This window comes from Argiope bruennichi, chromosome 2 (assembly GCF_947563725.1).
Source record: "Argiope bruennichi chromosome 2, qqArgBrue1.1, whole genome shotgun sequence".
NCBI lineage: Eukaryota > Metazoa > Arthropoda > Arachnida > Araneae > Araneidae > Argiope > Argiope bruennichi.
Window position 1 is genome coordinate 139,193,914 of NC_079152.1, and position 13,351 is coordinate 139,207,264.

A 13,351-nucleotide genomic window follows, 5' to 3' on the forward strand; every position below is an offset into this window, starting at 1 on the left:
TTTTGACCTGTTTTTCACCCAAAATTTCCGAAAGTAAAACCACACAGAAAGTTTTTAAAACGTATTATTTTTCAATGACATTGGTTAAATGTAGTGTGAAGCTTCGTCTCATTTCCAAACTCAACGCGACCGATTCAAAAGAGCAGTTTTACATCCTCTCGGATGGTAGAAAAATAGACATACACGAAACAAAAGATCGTGCTTCTATCCGAAAATGGTGCGTTTCTTTTTTAATTTGAAGGCACTTCAAAATGTGAGAAGTTATCTTTTCTTTAATATTAAACATAAATTTCGTACTGCAGTTTAAAATTTGAACGGTTGTATTCCAATTTCTTAATATAAATGAATTTCATTTTTGATTTTAGGATTCATTGCTAAACACTGTCAAACATTTTACTTGGTTTATATGAGTTATTTGTTCGAATATTTAGTCGTGCACGTTGTCTTTTCCAAAAAGAACAGTTCATTAAAGTCAGAAATGTCGACTAAAAATGAGTCTGCCAGACAGCTTAGATTTCAAATTATTAATATAAAGAACAACAATACAGATTAATTTAAATAACTTTCAAATTGTATAACTAATGAAACAGGCTCGTTAACTTATAACCGCAGGAGGGTAATGGTTAATAGACAATCCTACCTGTGCAAGGGGCGTCTGGCCGAGAATTTTCTTTCCTCCACCGAGGAACGAAGACGGTGATGTTTTTGTGACCCCTCGCGCGAAACCAGTCTACACAGATCTGAATACCCCGGCACGAGAACACCTCCTTATTGCCATGGCTGCAAAAAGAAATAACAGTAAAGTAAAACATCTAAAATTTTCATAAGGATGGAACATTTTAATTACAGAAGAATAACTCTATTTCCCACTTCTCGACAACAACATAATATCCAGTAATAAAAAGCTTGATCGTTCCTTTGTTTCATTTAACTTTTTAGAACACTTTGTCTGCAATCCTGACTAATGTATCATCATACTGATGCCATTAGTTTCTTCTTTATAACTATAAACTCAGTGTACTAACAGAATAAGGTAATTTTTATCAGTCCCCAGAATTAGAAAAAAGTTCAAGAAAAGACGATAACTTTTTTCACTCAAAGTAGTTTACATACCATAAAATAAAATTAAAAAAAAAAACATTCTGAAGACACAACTTATTTAAAACTAACACAACTTATTTAAACTAATATGCAAATTTATGAATTAAATACGGATATTCAGTAATTCGAAAGGCGAATTCACAAGTCCCCCCCCCCAAGTTTCAAGAAATGGTGAAAGGAGTCGGATAACAGTCGCTCAGAAGAACGCGGTGTGTCTTCAGCGCCTGTTGCTTATGATGTCTATGCTTAACCAAGAAGCGATTATTTTCAGATGCTCACATTCTATTTAGAGAATAAGGGTTTTCATAGAATGGCCACTCTTATTTGTCACCAGCCGAAGCAGATTAAAGGCAAAAAGCTGAAACTGTTGATTTCTGTTGTTCAGAGCTTTTAACTGAATTGAATAAAGTAGGTACTTTTACTTTTAATTCAAAATGTATAGCACAAAATAAAATTCGCGCATATTATATATATATATATATATATATATATATATATATATATATATATATATATATATATATATATATATATATATATATATAAAAGTAACCAATCTGAAGTAAGAAATATTTTGAGTAGTATTAAAGTAAGAATAATTTTAATATTGCTGAAAATTACGTTTTTAATGGAATTAATTTTTATAAACAAGTAATGGGCATTCCAATGCGAACAGCTTTCTCAAGTGCTTTAGCTAATATTTTTCTACATTACTATGAGAAAAAATAATTAAATATAATTTAATAAAACGGGTGGAGGTATATTGATGATGTACTTTTGATAAACTTAGACAATAAACTTAGACTGTTACTAATTTCTACCCAAAAGATTTAATTCTAACAGAAACAAATAAAAATCAACTTGAGGCTACTTTTCTGGATTTAAAAATCGAAATTGCTAATGATAAAACAATAGTTGGTATCTACGATAAAAGGGATGAATTCAACTTTAAAATAACGAAACTTCGTAATTATCATTCCAATCTAAACTCTAAAATTTTCACAAATCTAATTTTCTCACAATTGAACAGGATCAAAAGGGTTTGCAATAATAAAAATTCCTATACTGAAGCATTAAATAACCTTATTAAAAATTTAATTAATAATGAATTTCCCAGAAACTACTGTAATATCAACTTTTTGATTAAACAAAGTATGATTTGGGATTAATCCTTCACCTAAAATAAAAATAGAACTTTCCTTGCATATTAGATCACTCAATAGATGGCGCTGGGACCCTACAATTGTTTTTACCTTAAATGCGTTGGCTTGGAGGTGTTAAAAAGCGGGAATCGCAATCGATAGCTTAAAATTTCTTTGCCTGCTGCTGGTATGTGCTTTACTTTTTGTTTACATTACTGGTTTGAGTGTTATTATATGGTATTTTTGTCATTGTATTTTTGCTTATTAGTGGATGTATTCTTCTAATTTATTGTTTTATATTTTCTTTTTTGTGAAAATGGTATATCTCTTGGGCCTAATTTCAGGGGAATTTTTCGAGTCACGAGGAATCATTATTAGACTGTCCAGTATGCATTCCTTCACGGAAAAAATCCCTTTTTTTGAGTCCCTGCCTGAGGGTGACACTTGAAAAAGTCTTCCGGCAGCATTCTTTTTTATTTGGTTTAATTTGATTTTCCTATTTACTTGATTTTATTACTTTCGTATATATATATAAGGCTACGTTGTTTGATCGAATGCATTTACATCGATTCCCAGATTTATAAAACTTATTCTTACCGAAAGAGCCGACAGATGAAAGACCCAGACACAAGATCATGAAATTTTATTTATTCGACATTCAGATGTGATGGCTTTTTGTCATCACAACATCAATAAGTCTGATTAACTGCTGGAGACTTTGCTTTTAGGATAAAGCAAAGTATAACATTCCGCGAACTTCACAGCCAAATGACCTAATTAGGGCGGACACTGTATTCGCAAGCTGCATATTGAAATCATCATCTTACCACATCTTGAAAGAAAAAAGCAACGCACCTTTACTCCGCTTCTTTCAATAACCATAGCTGTATCGAGACATTGTAAAAACAAACTTTTTAAAAAGTAAGAGAAAAGGCAAAGAATAAATTAACAATTTTTTTTAAAAAATGCAACCTTGTAATTGCGTGAGTTTCCGGTTTATAGCGGTTTCATTCATGCCGGCGAGAGGGGACGGGGTGGAGGGGGATTAATGTCTATCCATGAAAAATAACGAGGAACGGAGGATGTACAAAAAAAAAAAAAAAAACGAATGAGGCGTGACCCGGATGATGGGGAGGGGTGTAGTAGGTATATACAGGTAAGATTCATTCCGCCACATTCCTTCTCTGGTTTGGCTATTATCTGGCGAAGGGCCTGTAGGTATAACGATTTATTTTTTATTGTCCCCCCCCCCCACCTTCATTTCGCGCAGAGAATTTCACTTGGTGAAGCTTGTAATTGTAGCTCCATTTGCGCATCTGAATCACAGGAGATGGAAATGGCTGCGCCCATGGGTGTAGGAATATGGTAAACATTTCTGGGGCAGAAACCACTGGAAACAGTCATCCTAAATCCTGATCATAGATCCCGTATGGTAATCTAGCATAGTCAAACAAAAAAAGCTACACACCTGCACTACTTTGTCATCGGAATAATAATAATTTCAGTGTAACTCTTCCGTCATTGTTTAAAATTCGAATGAAAGCAAGAAACTTAAAGAGACAATCAGCGTCTCTTTGAATTTTTGAGAAAAAGCATGGATTGGGGACTGCAGTTAATGTAAAATTTTCTTTCTTTCTTTTTTTTTTTTAACTGGTATTATTTCTTAGTCAAGAAGAAAAAGCATGAAACTAATGTCTTGATCATCTTTCTTGACAATTATTTACTGCATCTAATACGAGTAAGCTTGCAAAAGATAAAAATTGACATTGCATTTTATTTGTATTATTATATCAAGACAGACAACGGCAATTACTTATTTCTTCCACGTCCAATTGCTCTCTGTGGGACTGGAAATGAGCACCCCTCCCATACACACACCCTTCCTCCGTCGGCCAATCATTGGAATAGTATCCAAAATAATGGTTAGAAAATACGGAATTAGTTTATATATTATTTTATAAAAAATAATTTATTAATGATTTTAATAACAACAACAAAAAAAGAAGAAGCTGTAAATGTACATGGCGGTTAGGAATAAAGTATCGCGATTGTTCGGCGATTCAGTGAGAAAGAAAACGTAAGAGAAAAACATGCAAATATATAAAACATAAAAGTGTTAAACTTCAGTGGAGCGCATATTACAATATGGAGAAAAAGTTTACTAAAGAAAATTTCCAAAAAGAAAAAGTAAGAAAATAGAATTAAAATTTATTCATTAATGTAATGCATACTATTTCATTATAAGCTGTTCATTATCGTACTAGTTTTCACTTATTTTTAATCTATTTTTCAAACATAATTTATATCAATTGGGTCAAAAATATTAAATTATTTTACTGCTTAATCAAATCTTTTGTTAATGTTGAAGTTAAAGTATTTTCTTCGACAGTTTTTCTTTTGCTATTTAATTCTGAACAAAAATCTTTTTTAAAGCTAAATATGAATATATTTTTTATGTAGCAACTTTTACATGAATGCAATAATTTGCCTTTAAACGCTATCGCCTTTACTGTTACCGCTTTTTTTAATTGCTCGACGTAATTTTGTCTCATATTTTAGTACTTTTATTGCAGCCATATTATAATGCTGTTACTCAGCTTCAATTTATCGAACAAGATTTTATTTCACCTGATACGTTTGCTCATAAGAATATATATTATTTTATCAAGAATATATATTATTTTGAATATATATTCAAAATCCAGATACTGAATTTTGGATACTTTTTTTAACATAACAGAACATTTAAGATATCAAGACTCTTAAATGCTACATGTAATAAAACTGTAAAATAGGCTTGTTATTTCAATGGGGGGGGAGGGTGTTATAAAATGTGTTTAAATAAAAAAAAAACTGATTAAAATCAGAAATAGTCGTTTAAAAACAAAATTTGTCACTAAAATGTTATTAAAAAAATTTGTTTTTTAGGATGACTTAAAAAGAATTTTTATGCAATGATTTGTTCTGAAATTAACGTAGGAAAATGAAAAATCTTTCAATCAAAAATTCACCTCCTCCCCTTTAGAGAACCGTAAAAACTTTTTATCAGCACAGTAAATCCTTTTAGGTGCTAAAGAATATGTGCACCAAATTTCTTTCGAGCCGATCAAAGGATGTGGGATTGTATATTGTTCAAACACACATGCCAGTAAGTAAACAAACGGAATTTTAATTTAATATATATAAAGTAATTATTAAATATCAAAGAAATATGAAGAATGCATTCCTCAATGAATGAATTAATGATATTTTTAGTCCAAGGCCAAGAGACGACATATTTATCGCCATCAACCTATAAATGTTCTATTTTATTACCTGCTTCGAAGGGTTGATATTTCTTCCAAAAACCGGAAGAAAATAGTCATGATAAAAATAAAAAAGTCACGATTTTAAAAATAAAAGTCAATCATTGTTACTGTTCTGAGATAAGAATGTGCTGAAGCTGGAAAGAAGATTGCCGAAACATCTCACTAATTCCTTCGATGGAACAAAAGTCTAGATGTTTCAGTTTCTTATTTCAAACCACAATGAGTACCCTGATTTGTCGAGTGATTATTAATCAAAATTACATCTTACAAATTTAGTGAACTTCGACAAGCCATTACCAGAAAAAGACACACAATCCTATAGAAGATTAACTTTACGTAAACCGATATCCTTTCCGAGTCTACCCGTTTGTAAAATGCCACATCGATCAGAATCGCGTCAAACGCACTGAAATGTCAACTAAAAGTTTGACTGCGCGGATGGAATTTTCGAAATGCACCCGACTAAGGGAAACTGAAAAATATCGTTTTTAGGGGGGGGGGAAGCAAAAAAAAAAAAAAGGGATGGTCGCCCACGAAACATCGCCATCCGGTCCACAGTTGAACATGCTCAGATCTCTCAGGGAGAGGAGGGATGCAGAATAACGATTTACGCTGAGATGAGTCGGAGAGAAGGGTGGAAGGGGGTGGGGAGTAAGAAAGAACAACAGGTTAGGGCGCAACAGCCATGGCAGGGGCAGGCGATCCTGCATCACTCTTTAACCCCGAGAGGGGAGCGTAACCGGTTTGCAATCGTCTGCGGAGATCTGCCCAGAAACAGCAGATGAGAATGCAGCTCGTGAGCTTCAGGGCGCACGAAAAGCAAATTTTTCTTTCTTTTTTTCTTTTGCATGTTTTTTCTCTCCTGCCGAAGTTTATTCGCGAGCTTTGTTCTTTTTGTTATTGCACAGTTTTTGCATCCTGTCCAAAAGAAGTCCGGCCAGTCTCGTCGGCACTCCTCAATGAGCTTTTGACGCTCATAAACAGAAAAACGATATCCCAGATAAGAGCATTTCGAAACAAGGATGGACCTGTACATGAAGGATGGTAGTGGCTTTTCGATTTTACATTGTAAATCACCGAATGCAACAGGTGTGCGAACAGAAGTACTCACCTAATAAATCCTGCAACGCAAGGGGCGTTGGAAACACACAAAATTAGCAAAATTAGAAATATTTGTATCTCTTTGTAACGTAGACCTGCTTATCTTTTTCTTTTTTTTTTTCCATATAGGGAAAAGATAGAAAAAAAATTATGTGACGTAAAATGTATTTTATTTTTGAGATTTTTGAAGCATACGATTTCGTTCAGTTGCTCTTTACTAAATAATTTTAATTCAGTGATTAGGTTTAACGCATATTTCAAAATTGATGCAGGCTTTAACCCCAAAGCTCCTGAATCAGGTCCCTGTCAAACGAGGCGATATCGGGCGGCAGGGCTCATAGCGTTAAATAATCAAATTTGTCAATTACATCTGGCCGGTAGAAATACCACGAAGACCATGGTTGAAGCAGGACCACCTGGAGCAAATTCAGGTAAAATATCCCCCTCCTTAAAAAAAAAAAAAAAAAAAAAAGAAAAAAAAAATCCACAAATTCAAATTGTTACTAGGAACGTAAATTTTGCAGTTTAAGAATATTTTTCAGCATAAATTAAAGACCAGAAAGGCAGTTTCGCACTTTTTTTTATGTCACTGATACAAAGTAATTTATTACGGGATGAAGCGATTCGCTACGACTCAAAGAATGAATATTGATCGGAATTTTTCGATTTCGTTTCTCAATCTTAATAGTTCGTAACAAAAATCCGCTCATCCAGTAATCATCAGTACGTACAGATTTAAGAGCAGTCATTCTGAAAGGATTTCGCAAACCCAAAATATCAACGACTTACAATAATCGGCGGGAATATCTCCCTTCGGTAAAACATTGCACAAGCCTCGACCAAGCGTCTCTGCACTGGACCGAGATGTGGTGCAAAGATCAATTTATCCTACAGTGTTCAAATACACCAGAAACGACAGATTTCCCAATGAAATTCACAATTTAATTTGGAAGCATTGGATCATCCCCCCCCCAGTTTGTTCCACATCCTGAATGAAATGTTGGTTTGAAATATTTGTTTGAGCGCATGAGCTCAAGAATCAGATGGAAAACAACAATTATAGTTACAGAAAATTTGAAATGGCACCTATTTTCTTTTATTGGAATGTGATTTCTATTGTGAAAAATAATAAATAGCTTTGATATAAAGTGGTTGGTTGATAACCATAATTGGCGACTAGTAACGTTGATTGGAAGAGCTGCGTGCTCTGGGCGGGCAATAGACCTAATGATGTGATTGCATTTCCATTGCACAAAGAAAAATGACTGTGTGGTACAGTATGAAAAGCACCTTCATCCTCGGCCCTTACCTTTCTGAAGAGATTAGTGCCGAACGTCTGCAAACATGTATGGTAGTGAAATGTTGACTAATTATATAATTTCCGAATTGTAATAGCGAAAACCCCTACTTCGCCCTATATCGTCCCACATTCGACATTTCCCCAAATGTGGGGTTTTCTATCCAATACAATAGTTCGGCAACAGAGATCTCCTGTCGTTTAACTCTCCGAACCCCCAAGGTCCACGAACTCACTCACTTCCTGACTCCTGAGGAATCTGAAATCTAAAGTATACGCATTTAAACCGCAAATTCAACCCGAAATGAAAGATACCATCCGATGTCAGATTCCTTTTGTCATGGTACATGCTGGAATCACATGCACAATCAAATATTTTACTTTCTATTGCTTCTCTATCTTTATTAGTTATTTTCACTTTTCTTCTTAGGCTGTCTAGCGTCGAAGATTTTAGTGATAAATGTGCCATGGCAATTATATATGATTTTCACTATGGAGATCACATTCCAAAAAAAAAAAAAAAAAAAAAGTAAATGTTGCCATTTGAAATTTTCGAAATTTTTATCATTGCAACCATAACTGTTGTAAGTTATATGATTCTTGAGGAGAAACATCTAAGTACTTTAAACCAAAATTTCATTCAGTTTCTGTAAATGATATGATAACTTGAAGTTCATATATCGGGCTAGTGTTCTTTCTTTTTTATGTGTGTGTGTGTATGCATACACAAATTTTTATGCGAAAATATGGAAGGACTGATCGAACATTTGGCTATGGTTTAGAGACATGTTTAAAATATGAGCATTAGTAGAATTAAATTTTATTTCTAAATCAATGAACCAGGGAAACAATAGAGCTGGGTAACAATAGTCAGTATATAACAATATGTCGATAGAGACGCTGTGTTAACACTCTTGACAAAACCAGAATAATTTGGGATTTAGGAATAAATATCATTAACTCATGTATTATATAAAGATAGCGACAGTAAACTTTATTTAACGTCTTAATGAGCATTACAGATTGTCAAGGAGAAAAAAATAACATGATTTACTAGCATCCAAAAACCGTCGTTTTTGTCGTGTTTTCATTTTTCTCGCATTACAAATATGAAAATATCATTTCACAAATAATCTCACTGTACGTCTTGGACAGCATTAAATTTGTTTAAATATTTTTCAAAGTCATAAATGCCATCAAACATCATAATATCGGAAATCTCTTTGCTTCCTACACTAAAGGAATGAGTAAAATTATATAGCAAAAATTTGTCGATACTGGAATATCTAGCAAATGTTTTCAAAGCGCTTCGTCTCAATATCAAATTGCTTTTATTATTAAATGGACCATTTATTTTGAAAGAGGGTGCTACTTCACAAATTATGTGATACCCTATTTTTTTTTAAATGATTCGTTTCGATTAAACCTTTTATTTATAATCAGCATTTAATATCGCTAAAAAATGCCAGTGTTTAGTGGTCAAAATTAGCTAGTGAAAGAAATGCTCGGCGATTGACCATAAAAATGGTGCGAATTCTATTGCAAAAGACAAAAGTGATGGAGTCACGTGGTTGCATTTATTTTATTCTGTGTCGAAGATAACCTAAATCAAATAATTTTCTGCGGAAAAAAAAAATGCGTGTGTGTGTCAGTCAGAGGGGGGGAGAGTTATTCAACTTCTTATTCACGGACAATGATACAAATAAGATTAAGTATTTAATCAATATCATTTTATAACAGCTAAATCAAAATAGCAATAACTTATGGAAAATTTAACGACCCTTACTTATAAAAAAAGATGAATATGCTTCCGAGTATGCATTGGCGCTCTGTAGGCTAGATCGTATGACAATAAGAGCTAACAAACGGCAGGTTTGCATTTTGGAGGGTAGAAATGTGTATCTCTGAGCGACTTTTTTGAAAAAATCAGAATTTTAATTAATTAAAAATTAATAGAAATTTTGGCGCTCTTTCGCGATAACTTCAAAAGACATAACAGTATAAAAACGATTTTTACATCATCTTAAAATTCCAAAAAACTACCTTTTCAAATCATATAAATTTTTTTAACATTTAAACTAAATTTCTATTTTTATTCAATTTAAAAAAAATATTTAAGCATATTTTCCAATTATTTATATCACACAAAATAAAAATTAAATTTAATCTGCAAGAGCATGTTAAGCATGCATGGAGAAAAAAAAAGTAAGTTTTTAACATATGACTTAGTTTGCCATTATTACGTTGACAAAAGTCCAGATTAAAAGATTAATTCTCACTCCAAAGTAAACATAGAAAACCTAGTTTCTAGCACGTGCCCGTAAAGAAATGAAATAACCAAGAAATATGATATTCTTTTTAAAGATAAATGGAAAAAAAAAGACTTCTGTTAACTATTAAAATATGTATATAATTAATTCAATAATTCTGTAGCATTTAGGGTAAATATAGATTATACACATATATATATACAGGGTATTCATTCTAATTGGGTCCCTATACTTAATTTCTAATCATTTAATATATTAGCCCTACAGGAAAAAGAAAAAAAAAATGTCTAAATGAAAGAAAGAAAATTATTTTATGCAGTTTGAGTCAATAAATGTTTTGATCAATGGATAATGGATTTTATATTTTTATAGATCCTTAGACCCATAAATCATGTTTAATAAAACATTTGAGATGCTATAATTTTAAAAGAAAGAAAAAAGTCTACTCTATTGCGATTAAAACTCAGTGAGTTACGAAAATATAAATAATACTCTCTTATAATAAAACGCAATTTTAGACCACTCCATTGGCCGTCTCAAAAAATTACATCAATCAGCGCCCGGAGTTCTCCCAAAGCTGTCTAGTCTAAAATTATGAAATTGTTGTCTGTCCGAAAATAATGACATTCAAAATTTCATAACTAAATCAGATTTGGTCGCAAAAAAAAAAAAAAAAAAAAAAAAAATCGATTTAAATTTAAAAGCTGGCGTGCCGAGAATGTTTTACTGAATACGATTATGAATTAGAATGAAAGGACTATATAAAATTTATTATTTTTTCAGAAACATATTTATCGACTGAAACAAAGTTAAATTTTATTTTTAATGCCATTTAAATTCATTCGAAAGTTGAATAAATCGCTAAGCAAACTCATTTCTAATGAATAATAATAATTTTTAAAAAATGTATATTATTCTTATATGTTCGCATAATTTTAAGTGAAGAATTCCTGGCGAATGTAAAAGTTGAAAAAGTAACCAAAATATGAATACAGATAATACTTTAATACAAATAAAAGCAATAAACTAAATAGCTGAGAGTAGGAAAGACCTTCACCCTACCCTAGAAACGCTTTCACTGTTCGACAGCAAGTGCCCTTCAGGGAGGGGGGGAAAAAGCTAGACAATTAAATCCTTCTTGTCGATAAAATACATACATAGGTGGAGAAAGAAAGAAGAAATAGAAAAGCAGAACAGCGCGCACCCCCCTCTAAAAAGGATTCACTTTTAGTTTCTTTTCAAGCAGGCCACGGAAGAAACGAGGAGGAAGGGAAGGGGGAAAGGAGGGAGGTGGACTACCTGTCGGTCACATCCGCTTCTGCATCCGTCTTCGCTCCTCTCCTTCCCCCCCGACTCGCAAGGACTCGACTCAACTCCCCCAACTTCTCGTCTGCCCAGGTAAGCAACCTCGTGCGCCATGGGATTGCTCCGGCCTTTCCCCTCTTTCCTTTCATGTTCTTCTCTCTCTCTCTCTCTCTCTCTCTTTTTTTTTCTCTTTTTTTCCAGAGCCTTGTTCTCAGCTGGGGATTAAAATTACTTAGAGGTTGAAAAAAGACAAATCGATTCTATTTATTACTGATCACAGAACGGCAATTAAAACGTGGAAATACGTGAAAAGAACTGGAATCATTTTCAGAGGATGTTATTAATCTACCGTTAAAAAAAATCTTTAAACAGGGGGAAAAAAAGAAAGAAAAAGTGAATTCTGTAAAAATATAGAACATCAAATTGCGGCAATTAACCGATTTAAAATCGGTCAGTTTTTTACAGCAATATTTCGGATATTTTCACATTATTTTCCAGATACATTTCAGGTGCAAGTACTAAATGAACACAAATTGCGAGTTAAAATAATAAATAGAAAGATTGAACTGAAAATAAATAATGGAATATATTCGAATTGCAAAATTCGTTTAACACATTGTGAATTTAAAAAAACACTGACAATGGCGTCTGGCCGATGAATTTCGCTAAGGAAGTTACACTACTCCGTTTATGCTTTTTTAAAGGATGAAAGTTTTTATTATATTCACAAATGGCTTTTAAACTAATAAAACTATTTCTTCGACACAACTCCTAATTAATAAAAATAAAATGAATTGGGGAAAAAAAAGTCCATGAAATGAAATATCTGAGTAGCGTTTCCTCAGTTTTAAATGCGATTTGTTCACGTTTTACTTTTCGAAAAATTAGCGGAAGTGTAACCGGACGTGCCAGTTAGATGATGTCACTGTGTCAGGGGGACGCACGGTAACCTAATTGGGATTCGAGCGGAGGAAAGGAGGGAGGTTAGTCCCTAAATCGCTTTTCCCTCTCCTCGAAGGTACTGACAGGTGATGGACAAACTAATTTCGCAATCACAGAAAACTTGCTTTCATTTTGTTGTATTGATTCATTTATTAATAATCGTATTTAACAGTGATGCATTAGGAGCAGTTGCAGTATCTTTTTTTTTTTTTTTTTAATTTCCCTTCCAATTTTTTTGAATGAGGGGAAGGTCATGCATTAAACTATATTACTAGAAAATATTACCTTTAACTAATTAAAAAATTGAATAAAGTAAACTGTCAGAAAACCTTCCTATTTATAAATGAAATTAAATAAAAAGCATTCAGCAAATAAAGATGTCAAATATCATAGATCGAATGAACGTTTACAATATTTCTTTCGTTTTTCATGAATTCTTACTTACTTTTATATTCAATAATACAATTTTAGACTTGCAAAATGTATGGGAAATGTTTATTATTTATTTATTTACTGTGGTTTGCATGTTTTAAGACACAAATTCAAATTAGCGTCAAACACAACGCTTTCCGCATATTCATTAATTTCACAACATAAACGTTTTTTATTTTACAAATAACTACTATTTAAATAAAAAAAAGTTTTAAAAAAGTAAATATTCACTAAAATAATTATTACTTAAAACAGAAATAACACTTATTTATCATATCAATTTTTACTTTTGCTTCAATGAAATGATATTATTCTATTCATTTGTGAGTAATAAAGATTTCCTCGTCACTGTTGATAGCAAAAGTTGGAGAAAAAAAAACTACAAATGAAGTATACCACAACAAATTGATATGATTCAAATATACCTATTTTGCTTTCTTTCAATTTATTGTA

The 13,351-nt window shown here is 32.5% G+C and overlaps 1 protein-coding gene across 3 annotated transcripts in view; it reads right to left on the minus strand.

The window, feature by feature from the left end:
* LOC129990071 (probable ribonuclease ZC3H12B) overlaps positions 1–13,351 on the minus strand; it is an 84,815-nt gene that overhangs the window by 6,337 nt on the left and 65,127 nt on the right. For all 3 annotated transcript variants that reach the window (XM_056098122.1, XM_056098124.1, XM_056098123.1), the window contains exon 4: positions 641–780. In XM_056098122.1, the coding sequence (XP_055954097.1) occupies positions 641–780 (140 nt within the window). The remainder of the gene's footprint in view (positions 1–640; positions 781–13,351) is intronic.